At 35.0% G+C, this 19,678-nt stretch overlaps 3 protein-coding genes across 4 annotated transcripts in view; all 3 read left to right on the top strand.

The window, feature by feature from the left end:
• Nucleotides 1-303: 303 nt before the first annotated feature.
• Nucleotides 304-19,678, top strand: part of Polr3C (RNA polymerase III subunit C) — a 24,915-nt gene continuing 5,540 nt past the window's right edge. The window contains exons 1-9 of one of the 2 annotated variants that reach the window (XM_080158803.1): nt 304-362; nt 13,278-13,343; nt 13,745-13,845; nt 13,985-14,143; nt 15,789-15,851; nt 16,076-16,145; nt 16,914-17,009; nt 18,032-18,117; nt 18,668-18,960. In XM_080158803.1, the coding sequence (XP_080014929.1) occupies nt 13,298-13,343; nt 13,745-13,845; nt 13,985-14,143; nt 15,789-15,851; nt 16,076-16,145; nt 16,914-17,009; nt 18,032-18,117; nt 18,668-18,960 (914 nt within the window). In that variant the 5' untranslated portion in view covers nt 304-362; nt 13,278-13,297. Of the gene's footprint in view, nt 363-12,827; nt 12,915-13,277; nt 13,344-13,744; nt 13,846-13,984; nt 14,144-15,788; nt 15,852-16,075; nt 16,146-16,913; nt 17,010-18,031; nt 18,118-18,667; nt 18,961-19,678 lie in introns of those variants that run through there. The other variant, XM_080158804.1, reaches the window with a different exon arrangement.
• LOC145317649 (uncharacterized) lies at nt 3,158-5,330 on the top strand. The gene is made up of 3 exons (XM_080158805.1): nt 3,158-4,362; nt 4,632-4,948; nt 5,205-5,330. The coding sequence occupies exons 1-3, from the start codon at nt 3,445-3,447 to the stop codon at nt 5,257-5,259; spliced, it is 1,290 nt and encodes a 429-aa protein (XP_080014931.1). The 5' UTR covers nt 3,158-3,444; the 3' UTR covers nt 5,260-5,330.
• Nucleotides 5,689-8,180, top strand: LOC145317654 (uncharacterized). Its single transcript, XM_080158810.1, has 2 exons — nt 5,689-6,085; nt 7,056-8,180. Exons 1-2 carry the CDS (start codon nt 5,689-5,691, stop codon nt 7,139-7,141), a joined length of 483 nt encoding a protein of 160 aa, XP_080014936.1. The 3' UTR covers nt 7,142-8,180.

Genomic DNA, 19,678 nt, shown 5'->3' with positions numbered 1-19,678 from the left:
ATAGTTATAAAAAATATGATACGTCAATTTTTATGTTATTGTTTATTTGTACTTTGATTGATTGATTGCTGTATATTTACATTTGCGCTGAATGCCGCGGAAACTAATTAAAAGAGCGTCAACTTTTTATATGTCGTATTTTATTTTATAAATTTCCGTAATTACATCATTATTTTTTTTTACAAATGTATAACTTAACAACAAATTAAGTGTAAAAACACTTATTTCCATCGTAAATTATCATAGAAAAGAATAAAAGTTCATATTTTGTTTATAAATAATTTAAAAGTTGATTACTCTGTCCTTTACAGACGACAAAAAATGAAAACAGCTGATCCAGTTTTTTTCTCCCCAATTTTCAGGTAGCAGTGCCTGCATTGACAAAAGGGGAACAAGATTGATACTATTTGGTATTTGTTGTGCAATATGGTGGAATTTCAAAAAATACATTAAACGTGTCTCTAGGAGCATTTTGGCAAGCGGCCCAGGTCGTTCGGAATAAAACGTGGAAAGACAAGGATAAAAAGTTAATATGAGAAGTCTAAAGTGACACAGTTTGAGAGATCTTAAGCGAATTATGTGAAAAAATTCGCTCGTAGTATTGAATAAAAAGTAAAAGGGCTGATGTAGAAAGTCTGGAGAGTTAGCAGACAGAAAAAATTAAATTAACCTTAGTTGTCAGCTACGGCCGTTAGATGGCGGTAGAGAGACGTAGTATAGAGGGAGTACCTCTTGCGGCGTATTCGTGCATTATAAATGATATACAGGCTATATGAAGCGGCAGGGGCCGACAATGATGTACAGGCACGTTTATATACTCTTAACTGAGTGGTAGTAGAGGAGGACTCTACGTATGGCGGTACAGGCCAGATAAGTTTCTCAATTGCGGTAGGCAGATTGTGAGACGGAACGGTACAAGTTTAGATTAAAACCACGAGGGGTGGTTGTTGTCAAGCTGAGCGCGAAAGCAAGTAGTCATACACACACACACGCACACACACACTTACACTCGGACTACAGGGGCCGAGAGAAAGCTCGCTGTTTTACTTCATTCTTTATCTGACCATTGAACGAACAACATCTAAATACAAAAGTGAAAGAATAAAGAATAAAGGATAGTTGAAACATAGATTTATGCTACAAAGTCGCTTGTGATATTAATCGTTTAAGTTTTTTCTAAAAATTTATTTTTTGTAGCATTAGTTTCGCAATCCTTTATGAAACGATAATATTAATTGTATATGTAAAGTGAATTAATCTTTTTAAATGAGAAAGTAGATTTAAGTTTCGAGAATGGTTTTTTATAAGGATAAAATATTTCAGTTTAGATAGTGGTATGTAAATCAGAATTACCTAAGATTCAAAATTAAGCACGTTTTCGTAAAAAATCGACAAACGAACGTTTCAATTGTACGAATAAGCGTTCAACTGTGAATTTTTATCGAAAATTTTCTATCGAAAATGTGCTTATTTAAGATTGATGAACGAAAATTTGTTAAACGATTTCGAATGAAGCACATAAGACAAAGAACTTATTCTGTTCCTATAAATCCTTTAAATTTACCATTCTCGAAACTTCTGGGTTACTTTAGATGGAACAGATTTACTCGTTCCGAGTCTTTCCGCGTTTTATTTCGATCGAGCTTCGGACAATATGACAAAATTGAGTAGGTACACGTTCCAAACGGATTTTTCTGGAATTCAAGCTATGAAATAATAATGTGAGGTTTTCATTGAAGTATTAAAACGAAAAAGAAAATTGGTATTTGTTGTGCAATATGGTGGAATTTCAAAAAATACATTAAACGTGTCTCTAGGAGCATTTTGGCAAGCGGCCCAGGTCGTTCGGAATAAAACGTGGAAAGACAAGGATAAAAAGTTAATATGAGAAGTCTAAAGTGACACAGTTTGAGAGATCTTAAGCGAATTATGTGAAAAAATTCGCTCGTAGTATTGAATAAAAAGTAAAAGGGCTGATGTAGAAAGTCTGGAGAGTTAGCAGACAGAAAAAATTAAATTAACCTTAGTTGTCAGCTACGGCCGTTAGATGGCGGTAGAGAGACGTAGTATAGAGGGAGTACCTCTTGCGGCGTATTCGTGCATTATAAATGATATACAGGCTATATGAAGCGGCAGGGGCCGACAATGATGTACAGGCACGTTTATATACTCTTAACTGAGTGGTAGTAGAGGAGGACTCTACGTATGGCGGTACAGGCCAGATAAGTTTCTCAATTGCGGTAGGCAGATTGTGAGACGGAACGGTACAAGTTTAGATTAAAACCACGAGGGGTGGTTGTTGTCAAGCTGAGCGCGAAAGCAAGTAGTCATACACACACACACGCACACACACACTTACACTCGGACTACAGGGGCCGAGAGAAAGCTCGCTGTTTTACTTCATTCTTTATCTGACCATTGAACGAACAACATCTAAATACAAAAGTGAAAGAATAAAGAATAAAGGATAGTTGAAACATAGATTTATGCTACAAAGTCGCTTGTGATATTAATCGTTTAAGTTTTTTCTAAAAATTTATTTTTCCCTCCCTCCCACTCCCTTAAATTTTTTCATCAGTATGTTTTTAAAATAGCATTTTCTTTATATATTTTTCCTTTTCATAAATCGTCGGTTTTTTACGCACGTGGTTTGTGATAGGGCAATAATAGATAGTTTTATGATTCAAATTTCAAATTTTATGTTATAAGACTTAATCTAAAAATTTTTATAGGGGTCAATTTTAATGTCGATTCGATTTATTTCCTTTAAACAATAGTTTTTTATTCATAATGCTTTGTTTATTTTTATATGATTTCATTCTAGATTTTTTGACTTATATTATATATAATTTTTCAGATTTTTTATCATAAGCCTTTGTTTCTATCTCGTACGGCGCATATTCACACATAAGATGGCCGACGGTGAGGATGAGATGCAGCTGCCACATTTGGGTGACATAGCCCAAGAATTGCCGGCATTTGAGGACGAAAACGGTTTCGAACCTGTATCTCCAGGTATTATTTTAATTAACAGATTATTGGCTATTAAGTATAGAGTTTTTCTTATAATCACGTATCTTGATATAGACCTATGGTTATATACGTTACACCAATGCTTGTTTTTTAAAAAAAAAAAAAAATTCATTCGACTCGTGCATACACTTGTTTAAGACACAGTAATATATAAATTTACTTTAGCTGAATTGCAAATCTGTCGACTACATTCATGGTTTTTTCATTTCGGACATGTTTTGTTTAGTTTTAACCGTTCAAAATAGCTTTTTTGCAATGTATAAATGAAAATCGATAATGGAAATAGTTTTTTAATTTTTAGCAGCGGACGTAGATGATGATCCTGCCGTTGATAGTGACGAAAGTGTCCATGATCAAGAGGATCAGATTGACGCTGCTCATGCGCAGTTCCATGAATCACAACCAGCTCCTATGATGGATGAAATTGCGGAGGCGGATCGAATGAATGATGGAAACGGAAGAGATCCAGCGGAATTGTTGGCCATGCTAGGTGATGATGCACCAATGGGTGCCAGACCGTTTCGTGCTTCCACACCTCTCATTCCAGCACCTCAATCGTACATTCAACAAGAAAGGGCCAGATATGGTCAACATGATCATGTTAATAGAGTAGCACAGCATCACCCTCAGCATTTACCACAGTGTCGGCCTGGCCCAGTTCATTATCCATCTCAGAATCAGGCAATGAATTTTAGTAATGTTAACATAAATGCGGCACCATACATGGCAGGAGGCGCGGCAGCTAGGCCACAACCGCAGCAAAACGGCGAACGCATACGCCATAGGTCGGAGGAACTACCCAGAGTGCCGACAAAATCAGCTCAGTCTGTCATGCCTCCACGCGGTACATGTCATGACCGAGGATCAGCGGCTGACAGGCCATTGTCTGTCGATAATTCGGGTCAGGTACCAAACAGTGCTCTTATCGACGTGATTCGCATGCTAGTCAGCGACAGAAATCAGAAAAACCAGCAGAGCACCAGTGCTTCCCAACCATCGACCAGCAATGGTGTTGGCGGTGTCCAGCAACAGCAAGTTCAACAGCAGCAGAGGGCTGGCATGCAAGCGCCTCAAGCAGCCAATTTTCAACAGGCTACGCCGTTTCCCCAAGGTTGGCAGATGGTCGCGTTACCAAGCAGAAGACTTGTCGCAGGCGTGCCTACAAAAACGAAGCCGCCCGGTTTTTGCCTAGTACATTATGCTGTTACGCAACAAACCAGACTGGGAAAAATAACTGAGGTCAATGCGCAGAATTGCCGTGACTCCAGTTATTTGAGGTTGATGCAGAAGACTGGCCTCGATCTATTGTCTGTTCAGAATTATATCGAGGTAACATTATTACAACTATTCGACAAAGAGTATCGTTCACAGTCCTAGTCTTCTCTCCTTTTTACAGTTTTTTCGAATAATTTTTTAATTTCACAAGTTATGTGGCAGTGGGACTTGTGGTTATCTTTAATACTATAGATCTTAATAAGCACTAGAGCAGTTTATCTAAACAATGTAATATTTGAGGTTGTTGTGGTATACCACCATATTTGATTTAAGTACCGTTTAAGTGTTATAAGAATTTGTTATGATTTTAAACTATAATTTAGGATGCAGTTCGCGAGCTTTACAATTTGTATTTGCCCCCTGAGGCCCACGCCACCGTCCATCGCAGTATGGAGTTCTCGCTTATGGCCATCGAGCTGCTCAAGTTCATGAGTCTCTACATGAGCTTGACGTTTACAAACAGCCCCTCGGTGGTTGTCAAGTTTGCCTGCAACGATAATCGTGAAGTTCTGCAGGGTGAGAGGCTCACCAGATTAAATACTTTGCGCAAGGAGCATGAAGAAAGTGAGAAGCGCAGACGGGACAGAGAGCGAGAGGCCAGGCCATCTGCGAAACGCTTCACTGGCACGTGCCACAATTGGTAAGCGTTTAAATTTTTTAACATATTTTTTCTTTTTTGCTGCCAGTTTGAATGAGTTTGTAATGATAATTGGATCTCGATTTTGCGCGGGCAATCAATGGACATGCCAATAGATAATCAAAGAAGTTTTTCTTTTCGAAAAATACATAGTTTAGTTTTTTAAAAAATATATATATATTCGCAATTTAACTTACTATTTAGCACAGGGTTTTTTAGTTGTTAAACTCAGCCGGTTTAATGATAATTATATTTTCAGCCAGAAACAAGGCCATAGAGCCTCCCAGTGCACAGCTCCTAAGAAGAAGGATTGAAGCGAGGCTTCGAGTTCCCCGGCCATAGCGGTACTTCCATCTACCAAAGCCGAGGAGCTCCTCATTGACGATGTTATCGCTCCACTCGATAACGATAATTTACCTGACACAAAAACTATTGACTTTAACTCCAATGGTAACATTGAAATCGACGACAATACTTCTGTTAAAATTGTTACCAGTGACTTAGTCGTAAATTCTTTAAGTGACATATCTGACCAAGAATTTGCGGCTTTTATTGACAAAGAAATTGACCGGTTGCAAGACCTGGGTTTCGGTCCAGTTGCAGGAGGGATCCATGATCCAAAGGCCCAGTTATTTTATAAACAGATTTTAAACGCCAGTGATTCCGTTTTAGAATTATTAAGAAACGGTTATAAACCGGACATAGTTACTCCTCTTCCTGAGGCGACAGACCTTAGGAACAACATGAGCGCGTTGCAAAACATTCAATTCGTTCAGGCAAAGACAGACAAATGGGTTAAGGAGAACATTGTTAGGAAAGTCGATTATAAACCATATTTTGTCAACCCTTTGACGGTGGCGTCAAAGTTGGATAGTGAGGGTAACGTGAAATTACGTCAGTGTTTAGATTTGTCACGTACACTGAACGACTGTTTAAGAAAAGTTTCTATGAAAATGGAGGATATTTCCATGGTTCTTCCCAGAGTCACGCCCGGCTGCTGGATGTCCGTGTTGGACATCTCAGCGATGTATTGCCATTTGGCATTACATCCAGAGTTCCGTGGTTTATTCGGCTTCGCGGTTGTCAACGCCTCTGGCACGCGGGAGTTCTATGAGTTTTTAACACTGCCATTCGGCACAGGTTAGTTTTTGTTTTATTTCCTAAATTCAATCAATGGCATTATTTCGATGCGCAAGCGTTAAAACGCCTAAGGATAGCGATGTCTGTTGTCCTAATCAGTACAATATGAAATGTATTTGACAATCTTATGCATACCAAAAACCAGAAAACGAGTGTATAGTTTTTGTTTTTTACGTTTTGGTAGTGTTTTTCTTAAGAAATGATCGAGCGTCGAATTTAAATTGTACATATTTTTTTTAAAAAATTTGATCCATAAGAATGCAATATTTTTTGTCAGGACCAGCCACATACATAATGAATTCTCTGATAGTCCCCATACGAAGATTCTGCCACGCTCGAGGCATAGACTTGTCAACATTTGTTGATGACTCGTTCAATTCAGCCTTGTCTAAAATTAAAGGATTGGCTAGCCTTAAGTTCATAAAATTTGTGTTCGAAAGCACAGGCTGGACATTAAATTTATTGAAATGTGTCGGGCCTACTACTTCTTTGTGTTACCTGGGCTTTAATTTAGACTCAATTTCTATGAGAATCAGTGCTCCCCTAATGAAGATAATAATTCTCACAAATGACATTAACGCTGCCATTTCAAAGGCTGACAAGGTTGGCGTAATATACGCCAAAGAATTAGCGCATATCCTTGGCGTATGTTGTCACCTTCTCCATTCTCATGGGAGTATAATGAGAGTGGTAACTAGAGCATGCCAGCAGACACTCGGATTGACTGTTCAGGAGCATGGATGGTCCGGGTCTTTAGCTATAAACGATAGAATGTTACAAGAATTCGAAATGTTGAAGGTTTATCTAATAAGGTGTGTACATTCGAGTTTTTAGTTTTCGAAACATTTTTAAGATTTTTTATGTCTTATTTTTCCCTGGCATTTTACGAATGTTTTGTTTAATTTCGGTTGCATTTTGACGTTTAGTTAAATATGAATATACACTTAAATATTCTTTGTTTTTATTTCAGTTTCAACGGACAACCTGTCAACAAGTGTAATGTTGTCATCAACATTATCCAACCTGCGAAGCAGGCAGTTTTGCTGGAAGCTGTAGATCCTTTAGACATCTCACAGATAGAATCCATCATGGTCTCTGATTCAAGCGAATCCAGAGCTTATGTATTTGAAGCGGAGCAACTTCGTTTCATTAAAGAGTTTCCATTTGAATACGACGAAATGCAGCAGTCTAGTACACTGCGAGAGTTGTTGGCAGTTGTGAAAATGTTTGAACAGGAATCATTTCTCCAGCAAAACAGACACAAAACAGTGGTTTGGTGTACGGACAATCGCGGTTTAGTTAGTATTTTGAACCGCGGCTCTAGAGTAGAAATTCTGCAGCGTCATGTGATAAATATCAAGTTAGTCCAGCTACAATTTGACATTATCCTTTTGCCAGTATGGCAAAGGAGGAGCACGTTGTTGCTAAAAATCGCTGACGAGGGATCTAAAGTAAGTAACACCGACGAGTGGTCGGTAGCCCTCGAGGATTATAATCTAATATGTGAAAAATTTATGGTTATGCCGGAAATCGATCTCATGGCCAGCGCGGCCAATACAAAATGTTCGGCGTTTTATTCAAAGTTGCCGGATAAAACGGCATTAGGCACTGACTTTTTTATACAAGAATTGGATAATAGGCGTGTCATGTACATATGTCCTCCAGTTAAAGTTATAGTTCCAGCATTACATAAGATCTTGAGTATACCGTCCGCCACTATCGTTTTTGTTATTCCCTTTTGGCAGTCTGCCTGTTTTTGGTCGCAGTTTATTGAAGCTGGAAAATTTAAGTCTTTCATAAAAAGAATTTTTGTGTTTAAGACCTTTTTTACATCAGAAGCAGCAGATTGTATGTTTAAAGGGAGTTGTAATTTTTCTATGATAGCTTTATTAATTAAGACCTGAGTTGTGTATTTTCAGCTAATAGAAATGTTTCATTTATTGGGCCACGATATTTCCTTGAAAAAATTTGAGTAAATATACAGATAAGACTGTATTAGATCATAAGGGGAGGTTAAATTCTATTTTCGCCATGACGGAAAGATGTAGTAGGACTCAAAGATATTTTTCATTCGTACCCAATAAAATGATATCATTTCCTTGCAGATACAATTATTTTAATTTATGTATTAATCTGATTTGTAAATCTAGAATTCTGTAATAACCATACAAGTCCAAAAAAGCGCAAGAACATGAAAAGCATTTTTTATTTTATTTTAGACACATTATTCTAAATTCAGCTAGTTTGTTTGAGCAAATTAGATTATGTATACCTATTAGAGAAATCCTGCTTGTTTTGGACTTTTTGGTTTGTTATAAATATTTTTATATCCATCCCTATCTTGTTAACGTTCGGTCTTTCCATGAAAGTGCAATCTGAAAATTATTCTAGTCTGTGATACGCTCTGAAAATTTAATATATATTTGTGGCTGTTTCAAGAAATGGGTTTACAATTTTAATATTTGGCCTTTTTTAATTGATTCCGAATGGATTCATATTTGTGTATATTGATGTTTTACAAATTAAACTAGTCTTTCGGAGATTTGTTATATGATTTCTCATATTTGTATACCCATTTCAGACTTTTTATTAGAGGGATCTGCGGCAATCAGTTTAAAATGGGTCGCGCCGGATTTGATCCAGCTTATCGGGCCAGAGGGCAACAGAGACCTATGAGAGGCAAGTATATTTGTTCATATGATACAAAATCGGGTAGCAAGACAGGAATCAAATGTTTTTTCGGCTTTAGGATTGATAGCTTTTAATCTCAGATCTATGATACAACAAACAAAAAATTTTTTGTTAACATACAATGATCGGTTTCGACGCAGGTTTTTTCTTTGCATTCAATTGGATAAATAACTTTTTCCATAAGAGGTGTTTAACGTGTAAGAAGTTCGTTTTTTACTTAGATCTATAGTTAATTTAATCTATATTTTTAGTCGGAGAGGGTCTTCCTGCTCGGATTTCACAAAGGCCAGCTCTGAGAATCATGAGGGCAGCGCGAGGCCTGAACTTATCGCCGACAAAGAGTCGAGATGCCAAACTATACACGTCGTCCCGCGCCCAGTCTACCACGAGTGTACATTCACAGGTAGTGGAGGTGTTTCTCGCCTACCTGCGCAAGAGGAATCTACCGGCAACCACGTTCCGGGAAAGGGTGTTGCAGGACTTCATCCATTATCTTGAGGATATAAGGAAGCCTTACTCTTTTCTCAAACAAGTTTGTGGAAGTTTGAAGGCATGGTCATATATAATAGATCAGCCGGTTTCGGAGTTTTCACAACGTGTGTCGCGGCTGTTGGAAGGAGCGGTGAGAAGAGCAGCAACGGAACGCGCCCCCGTCAGAAAAGCCACGCCCATTCCTAAGGGTGTTCTCACAGCAATCATGCGCAAGATAGTTTACGACTATGACTCCATCTGGGACATTCCTCTGCCTTTTTTCCGAGCGACGGTGGCAATAATTTTGCAGTTCCACACATTTACTCGCCTCGCCGATCTTGATCAAGTAAGGGCTTGTCATATAAGCCAAGATCAAATAGGCGGGGTGGAAGTTCTGCGAGTGATCTATCCAAAGAGGAAGAATGATCAAGAGCATGAAGGATGTACAAACCTGTTGGCTTCAGAGGGCGGAGATTTGTGTCCCGTGGTACTGATTAAGAAGTATTACCGCAGGTGTGGATTCCAGTTTATGGGAGAAGGGATCCTGGATGAAAATTTCTTGTTCTGTAGAACTTCTACCATGTGGCTGCCAGGTGGTAGACAAATTGTGGCTGACGGCAGGTATCAACTTTCGCCACAGACTCTTTTGAACGATATTACGCAATTGTGCCGTCAAGTAGGATATTTCGGCCCTGTGGGCAGAAAATCCTGCAAAATGTCTGGGGTTTCCGCAGCGTGCGAAGCCGGCTTGTCGGACGAGGCGTTGAGGGATAAGGGGAAGTGGCGGTCGATTGAAATGTCCCGTATGTACCGACAGATGACGGAGCCATATCAAATGGCTTTGTCGCGGTGCATTACAATGCAGGACGACCCACAAATAACGGATTTTGCGCGGAACTCCGGTCAACCAATTTATCGCGGGGCGCAAAACTCTAGGTCGGCTTCCCATCCCCAAGTCTCGCGGCGTCCGTCCCCAAGCAGGCATGAGGACATTATAACACAGCGGCCCCAAGACATGCCTACGTCGGCAGCACAAAGATTATTCCCATGCCAGCCGGTGATAAACGGCCACACAAATAGAGCTGGGCTTTTTCACAATATTGTGATAAATTCTCCGTTCACAGGAGGACAGCGAACGGCGAGATTCGTCGACGACGGAATCGTCAACACACGTTTCACAAGAAACACCGACGCTTTTCGTTCTTGGTTTTAGCCAAATTAATGATTTTTTCATTGAGTTTTTAATTATTATTTTATGTAAATATTCGACCTTATAGGTTAAGTCCTTTGTGTTTTATCATGACTTTTCAAGGGTAGAATAGTAAGTTTTATTTTAAAAAAAAAAAAAAAAATTTTCGGCGGCAAATAAGGATATAATTCCGTTTTGAATGATATTTTCGACCCATTCGGATCACGACATGTATCGACGGATATTTTCGTCGACAAGTTGTCGGTTTTTTCTATTTTAAATTAATGATATTACCATGAAAGAAACAAAGGACCTTAGCCATTGAAAATTCATACTGTGTTAAATCTAGTACCTGTTTTATCAGTTATGTCAGAAATCTGGAAACTTATTATATTGAAATCATGTACATTTTGGATCCTTGTTAATAATCTATATCTTAATGATAATAGGTTTTTACGAAAATTTCTTGTGATATAACGTTCAATCCAGTATAAAAGCATTATTTTCAATCAGTAAGCGTTTTTTAAACAAGTTTTTATACCAGTGCAAAAAACACTACAGTCATCACAGCCTTTTTATATATGTCATAGTCATCCCAATACTTGTAATAACTTATTATGTTCAAGAAAATTAATATAAGTGAAACAACAAGAATGAGTTAGTCATTTATTTTATGAAAATTTTTCATAGTAAAATTTATAGATTTTTTCGAGAAATAATTCGATGTTTTTCATGACCAGTTTTCCGCGGTTTCGGTATCAATTTCAGCAATATTTTGGAAAGTACATTCTGGAAGTGAAGTGCTGTCTTAGACTAGCTACTTCAGCAGCAACCTTGATATGTTTCTCGTTCGCAAACGACTGTGGTGGACCCATTCACACATCCAATGACACATCCTAAAAATTCATGTTATAACGGCAGTTTTTTAAATCATTACATTTATATTTCATCGGATTAATTAAGATATTACTTTCTCCCCGGCCGTTATAGTTTTCTGTTCAGATAATTTATTTATCTCTTTTTCCCTGTAACTAAACGTGGTCTTTAGAAGATAATTATATGGTTGAATAGTTAAGCCGTGTTTGCCCGTGTGGCTTGACTATTTGTTCGCCACACCTAGTTGAGGAAACTAGTTTTACCTGCCAAGTAGGGAGTTACATATATACTGCTCACTAGTACACAGTTAAAATGTCATTCACCGCTAACGAGGAGTTATACAATGCCTTGCAAAGTCGTTTGGATCTTATAAAGGAGGAAATGATCAGTAGGGCTACAAATACTGACAATATCGAGTTAAAGAGGGCACTGACCAGGTGCTTATACCACCATGGTTGGGTGGAGGGTAACCTGCGTCACTGTCGCCCCGTTGCTGAAAGGCCAGCTGCCGCACAGGCTGCCGAGCTGTCCACCATGCTTCAAGATATCAATCGACATGAGGAGGACTATCGTGCCATCTAGACGTGGCACTACGCGAATTATTAACTAGTATCAAAAAATATTTGATTACATTCCTAGTTTAATAAAGTTGTGAACCAGCCTACCTAAATAAATTGTTTATTTCTGCATTCAGAGTAGTTGAATGTGTGTCTGAAGATCTTAAAATTATAATGTTTGTAGCCGTGTGTGATTTTCTAAAGAGTATTTTTTCATTTCAATTCGGAGATTTGTTCACATAGGCAAATAAAATATATTAGTTTTTGTCAATTGGTTTTACACCAAGCAAGGTGATGATGTTTGGTTATTCAAGATCATAATAATTCGACGTCCGCATATAAGTTGCGTTTTTTCGTATGATTGTTAAAATCCATGAAAAACAAGACATCTTGGAGGTTGGTGGTTTCGTTTGAACACTCTGTTGTGAAGGTTACGATACGATTCAGCCATTTTTTCCGAAGTTTTAAAGTTAGCAAATTTTGCGAATTTCTAGAATCAGAATGGAAAAGACAATATAGAATATAAGAATTCGTCCGGTATGTAAATCAGAATTACCTAAGATTCAAAATTAAGCACGTTTTCGTAAAAAATCGACAAACGAACGTTTCAATTGTACGAATAAGCGTTCAACTGTGAATTTTTATCGAAAATTTTCTATCGAAAATGTGCTTATTTAAGATTGATGAACGAAAATTTGTTAAACGATTTCGAATGAAGCACATAAGACAAAGAACTTATTCTGTTCCTATAAATCCTTTAAATTTACCATTCTCGAAACTTCTGGGTTACTTTAGATGGAACAGATTTACTCGTTCCGAGTCTTTCCGCGTTTTATTTCGATCGAGCTTCGGACAATATGACAAAATTGAGTAGGTACACGTTCCAAACGGATTTTTCTGGAATTCAAGCTATGAAATAATAATGTGAGGTTTTCATTGAAGTATTAAAACGAAAAAGAAAACATAATTTTGCTACTAATAAATTAAATGGGAAGGAGGAGGGGTGGAGCTTGTCTGTTTTGTGTGACCATATGAGACGTGAGAGGTCCTAATTGTGAGAAATATATTAAAAGCTGTGTGTTTAGTGCCTTTAGCAAATTAGATTTTGTAAACTGTTATTCTCTCATGCTTAGAAATCGAGATTATGAGAATTTTTATTGAAAATGTGGTTAGGTTAGATATAAGAAATTGAATTGAAAATCTGCTTAAAATTGGTGTTAGAGCGAGAATAATTTGAGATAAATCTAGCTTTTAAAATTATTAATATTTTACTGTAAAATATTATTAATTCTAATTTATATTATTTCTATCCATATTCGTTGAAGTCTTAGATGTTATTGATGATTTTTTTCATAATTTATAAAATTATTTTAATTTAATATTTTCTTTAATGTAATAATCTTTTTAGGAGAATGTTACATTTTTAAAATGAATTGTGACCAAATATCAAAACTTTGTGTTCTTATTTTGAAAGGTTTGTGTTTGTAAAAAATCCAATACATTATTGGTTTGTATTTATTTGTCAATATCGAGGAAAATCACCGTGAACTCCATTGTATTTGAAAGTAATAAGGTTTCTTTGATTGATGCTGAAGATTTAATTCAATAACTACTGAACTGATTGATATCTCCTGTTTAGGGAATTCTCACATGGCCCAAGGAATGGTTTTAGGCTATTTTATGTTTAGATTTTAGACCTCTGATAGTTTTAAGCTTTATGCCCCCTTCTAGCTCTTTCAATACAGGATGCTAGGGGCATAACCGCTAGATATTCATATAATATTCAAATATCGGAAGTTTTGACACTTTCAATAACCCTTTAAAAACTAGCTCCTAAGCATTCAATGTTGTTAAGAGTTGATTATTAATTTTTAGATATCTTTGACGAGACGGTTTCACGAGTCGGAGGGAACCTTTGTGATTATGGAGTTAAAACTCTTGGACAGATTTGTTCGTCAACTGGATTGTGCGTTAAGGTATTAAAATAACAAAAAAGTAGTCTTAACCATTTGTCATTTAATTAAACCAATAGAGTAGTTGCATATATAAAGAAGTAATAGATTATTTTTTTTATCAAACATTCTATAAATGTTAATGGTTTCTTATTTACATCAGGAAGTAAAGAATTCTCTTGCACTTTTGGTTCAACATAATCTTGTTACATTCTCTGATAAGAGGAAGCCGGGGTTAGCCGATTATCAAATCTCAAAGCAAAATATCATCAACCTTCTCTTCTATCCTTTCTACACCAATCTGATTTGTGGTATACAAGAGGTGAGCATGGCATCATTTTTGCATGAAAATGTTTTATACTTTTGTTAATTTGATAGATATAATTGATACTTTAACCTATCCACATTAACTCTATTTTTATGTAAGGGGTAGTTTCATGAAAGGCATTTTGAACTTAATTTAGTGATCCGCATATTTTTTCCTGGTTAATTGGTTAAACTACATTTATATGGCATATATGTGAAAGAATTTTAGTTTTCTACCACGAAGTTTTTAAACTATCAAGACTTGAAAATCGTCTTTTTAAATTGCATATATTACAAAAAGACAATTTTCAAGTCTTGATATTTTCAAAACTACGTGGTAGAAAATTGAAATTCTTTCAATTCAAATATATGCCATATAAATATAGTTTAACCCATTAACTAGCAAAAAATATACGGTTAAATAAATTAAGTTTAAATGCATTTCGTGAAACTACCCCTTTTAAGAATTTAGATTTCAAAGCATTAAAATAGGTTTGGTTTTGTTCATTTAGTAGAGGTTCCGTAAAAAAAAACAGTTTTTGTTTATTATATAAAAGGGATAGTTCTACGAAGTGTATTTAAAGAGTTAAGGTACTTAGAGTAGTGAACTTTTATATGTCTTAGTAGAATATATAAGGCATAGGATAGATATGATTATATGTTAAAGAATTTTTAACATTGACCAGACCAAACTTTTTTTATTTGACAATATCTAAAAAAGTTAAAGTGATTTGCCACATAAATTACATGAGAATGGTCTATTTTTTCCAAATATGTATAGCCAAAACACCAATATCAGAAAATCTTTTTCCACATATTTCACAAGAGTTATAAAAAAATTGAACAGGGGTTCCCCTTGGGACAAGTTACTTAAAAAACATAAAAAATAACGTCCGGTTCATAATAGGACAGGTTTTCTATAGATTCTTTTTTAAAAAAATAAAGAACCGTCCGGTTTACTTACAATATACACATAATCTCACGCGGAAATACCAACTAACCATACAACATATATATATATATAAAGACCATTCTTATGTAATTTATGTTGCAAATCACTAACTTTTTGAGATATTGTCAAATAAAAAAAGTTCGATCAGGTCAATGTTAAAATTCTTTATCGCAATCAATGCCTAATATATTCTACTAAGACATATAAAAAGATCACTACTCTAAGTACTATACTAAATATTTTATTGGTCATTCTTTGTTGTTATGTGTATTTTGTTGTATAAAAAGTTTGAAGTTCTATTAACTAGTAAATGCTATCTAAAGTTGTATTTATGACAAAAAAGTTTTTGCCATATATAACATGCAACGAAGTTAAAAATAAAAAAGAAAAACTCACTTTTGAAGGAAAATCCCTGGTCAAATCTTTTAATTTTAATCAATAACTTTATATTATGCACTACTACGTTATTTAAAATAGAAAAAACTTACAGTTCACTATTTTTTTTTAAATGCACTTCGTGAAACTATCCCTTTTGGAAAACTAAAAAAAGCGTTTAGGTATTTTTTTTATTTTTTGTTAACATTTTTGCTAAATATTATACTCCTTACTTTAAAACTATATTTTAATAATTCATGTTCTATCGCTTACAAGGCGTGGAAATATCTCTTTTAAGAATTAAATATTAATTTTTGTATCTTAATTTTATTAGGGTAAAGATTTACCTCCGGAGAGTGCGTCAGCGTATGGCACAAAAACTTTGGCTTTATTACAGGTACATATATTATTCAGATTTATATATAACTCAGGAAATACATTAACTGGATATAACATTTGATAATATTGCCTAAAAATTTTTTTTTTAATAATTTATCTTTCATTTTGTTTAACATCACAAAATGCTCGACATCATTGAATGGGCTTAGATTATTTTGCTCTTGTCCTTGATAATTATATTTTTTGAAAATGATTTTACTGGTAATGTTTTTTTTTCTTCAGTCTTTTCTTATTTATGGTCGATTAACTGGAAGTCAAGCTATTCTTCATGCATTCAATTTTCTAAAACAAGGTAATTTACTTGTTTAATTTGAATTATATTTTGCCTCGATAGGCAAATATTTATTATCTTTTTCAAAGCGAAGCATTTCTATAATTAGGTTCCGTCCGTCCATTTAAAACATGCTGATTTTTTACTTTTTTGACAACTTTTTGTATGTTCTAATTCTATTCATCTGATTCTTGGAATACTTATTACCACAAGGTACAATGTTATAAGCGAAGCATCACTATAATCAAGTCCTAAAAATGTAAGTATGTCCTTATACAGTATCCTGTATTTAAGAAGTTAGCAACATATTTTACTCACAATTTGGTTTAGACTTATTCATTTATATTCTGCGTATTCAGTTCTGACATTCTACAAGATCGTTTGTCCAACCATTTCAGAGCTTCGCTTTTATGGATGTTGTCATCCTTATTTTATAGTAATTTAGACAATTTTTGTGTGACCTTGAAAAAAAAATATTTGTGTATGTAGTATTTTTTAATGTGTACAAATAATCGGATTAGGCGATAATCCTAAAAGATAAGAGAAGTTTTAGAACATGTTTTGGGAACTAACAAATATTCAGTATTTTATTTATTTACATTGATTTAAGATTGTAAGAATTAGTTATAAATACACAGAGAGTGACGAATGTAAAATGTTAAAAAATAACGAAAGCTAAGAGCTTATTTGTTCTATTATATCGTTTCATTGTCCTTCTTAGAAATAATTTTTGTAAAATGAAACTTTAGTGTTAGTCATGACTGAGCTTTGTAAGGTTTTATTTTGCAGAAGAGGAATCACTGAGTGTTCAGGATTTATTAAAATCTCTGGGAGTTTTGGTTTCACGACAAATTATTGTTGGCTGTCCTATGCCCGTATCAACAGGTACCTACTAAATTTTAATAATTTATTTACTAATTCATATTTTGCTTGTTATTGGCTGAAGAGAATTATGAACAGGAATCCAGCACACAAAGAAAAAAAAGTATATCCTTAACTTTTTATAGGTAAAAATGAACATTACTTAGACAAAATGTTTGTTTTCTTAGCATCTCATATTACAAAAGGTCATTGTCTAGTTAGAGAATATACCTATATACAGGGTGTTTTTTTTTAATGAGTTAAAAGTATTGCTTAATTTAACCCACTTGCCATTGACAGAAATTAATAATCTATATCTTAATTTCTTCATTGATGTGGGACATTTTGTATGAGAAAAAAATATTTAGCGATTTTCAACAAATTCTGCCTTAAAAACCGGTTTTTCTAAAGTACCTATATTTGGAAGATTTTTGGATAATGACAAATTTTAAGAGTATGCAAAAATGCGTACAATTTTAAAAATCAAATTGCGCGGCTTGTGTTAATAGTAGAAAAATGTTACACATATCGTTAGAATTGTCATAAACTCTAGTTTTTGGAAATATATGTACCACATACATGCTATTTGTAGTATAGAAGCTACATTGGAAAATGTGAGAAATGTTGAAAATTTTAAGTAAGTTGGAACATTTTACCACGTAGCTCCTAAACTATACGTAGCACAGGAATAGTTCTTAAACACCTAAAAACTAGAGTTTATGACGATTCTAACGATATGCATAACATTTTTCTACTATTAACACAAGCCGCGCAATTTGATTTTTAAAAATGTACGCATTTTTGCATACTCTTGAAATTTGTCATGATTTAAAAATCTTCCAAATATAGGTACTCTTGAAAAACCGGTTTTTAAGGCAGAATTTGTTGAAAATCGCTAAATATTTTTTCTCATACAAAATGTCCCACATCAATGAAGAAATTAAGATATAGATTATTAATTTCTGTCAATGGCAAGTGGGTTAAATTAAGCAATACTTTTAACTCATTAAAAAAAAACACCCTGTACATTTTAAAATCATTTTTAGACGATGTTCCAAAGTTTCAAGAAGATAGTAAACCCAAATGTTTGCCATCATTTAACATCTCAATCATGGAATCTGCCATAGAACGGGTAAGTTCAAATTTTGAATCATTTATTTATCCTCTTGATGCTAAGGGTGCAGCTACTAGTTCTATATATAATGTATTTTAATAGAAAAAGAAGTATTCCTACTTGTGAATTTTAACTTTGTATTGGTTAAAGTTATTATAGACAGCTTCCGGTCGATTCAAGGAAAAAAACCTAAAAAAAAAACAATTTAATGTAAGTCTCTACATCAAAATAGACCAAAAAAAGGCCTAAAAACCGCATTTCCGCAGGGTTTTTCGTACCTAATCTAACCTAAAAATAAAACAAATCTTTAATTTTTTTCATTTAGATGTAGTACCTATAGGGCTAGGCTTATGTACCAATTTTTAAGAATCTAGCTCAATATTTAGACCATTTTGCTTACTGTTTAAGTTCAGATGTCACTACGCACCCCCCCCCCCCTTTATGATTCTTATGGCTGAAAACCGGTTCTTATCCAGCGGTTATTAATCGGTTTCGAAGCCATTCCTACTGGAAAAAATATTCCTTGTGAATTTTAACTTTTGTGTCTGTTAAAAAATATTATATTTAGGGAAATTTGGAAGAACTAAAAGACAACCTCTATTGGACCCCAAATTTTCTTGTGCTCTCCCAAAAATACAGAGACAGTATTATTACCTCAGCCGCCATAAGACGTGTGGATGATACGGCGGGAAGAATTGTTCGCAGCATTCTAGACCTTTCTTCTGAACTACATGACCCATGGTCGCCAAGTTCTGGTCAAATTGGGATGTCAAAAATAGCTGACAGAATTCGCAGAGATTGGGGGTCACTGGTTACACATGCAGATCAATATCTAAATATCCTGTCCAGTGATAGAACAAGGTAAAAATATCAGGGAGAAAGGGGATATTGAGCTGTTTATTACACTAGTCACAAAAGTTTTATAATAACGTTTTCTTATTCGTTGGCCTAACAACTTTTGAGACTTTTATTGAATTTTGATTCGTTGATTCTTAAAAGGAAGGGCCAACAACATATTATATTGTGTTGTTGACCAATTCCGAATAGCCAGTGTGGCTATTAACTAATGCAATATTGTACTCCTCTGATTTCCGAAATAAATTATTATAAATTATAAAAAAATTAGTGTCTAACCGTTTCAACCACCAATTATTATGTACATTAGAGGTAATTCTGTGTAATATCATTGGGGATATATTATATAAATATCAAGGGAAAGGAAGGTTGCGGGTAAAATCCGTAAAAGTGTGTGTTTTAAGGCTTAAAAATAGTAGTAGAACGATAATTTTCACTAAATATGTGAATTTCTTATTGATAAGAACTATAGACAACAAATTTTTTTTTAAAGTTAACATAAATTTTTATCGTTCTACTACTGTTTTTAACTTGAAACACACAACCTGTTCGGATTTTACCCGCAACCTTCCTTTCCCTTTATTGGCCATTGTCTTATCCCTTTAGATCCCTGATTTTCTATACTCAAACATAAAATCTGTTGAAACTGTTGTTGTTGTTGTATTGGCTGCTCATAGTCCATTTTCGTGTCCGGTTCGTCATCAGTAGGTGGGGGAGTGGAGGC

Source organism: Acartia tonsa, chromosome 4 (genome assembly GCF_053477335.1).
Source record: "Acartia tonsa isolate MP-2025a chromosome 4, ASM5347733v1, whole genome shotgun sequence".
NCBI lineage: Eukaryota > Metazoa > Arthropoda > Copepoda > Calanoida > Acartiidae > Acartia > Acartia tonsa.
Note: the sequence above shows the minus strand (reverse complement) of the source record. Positions and strands in the feature narration are given on the sequence as shown.

Excerpts from the sequence above, each read along its gene's own strand:
- LOC145317649 (XM_080158805.1), top strand. The coding sequence starts at position 3,445 with ATGATGGATGAAATTGCGGAGGCGGATCGAATGAATGATGGAAACGGA. Across the intron at positions 4,363-4,631 it reads CTGTTCAGAATTATATCGAG|GATGCAGTTCGCGAGCTTTA; the intron begins GTAACATTATTA and ends ACTATAATTTAG. Across the intron at positions 4,949-5,204 it reads ACTGGCACGTGCCACAATTG|CCAGAAACAAGGCCATAGAG; the intron begins GTAAGCGTTTAA and ends TTATATTTTCAG.
- LOC145317654 (XM_080158810.1), top strand. The coding sequence starts at position 5,689 with ATGAGCGCGTTGCAAAACATTCAATTCGTTCAGGCAAAGACAGACAAA. Across the intron at positions 6,086-7,055 it reads AACACTGCCATTCGGCACAG|TTTCAACGGACAACCTGTCA; the intron begins GTTAGTTTTTGT and ends TTTTTATTTCAG.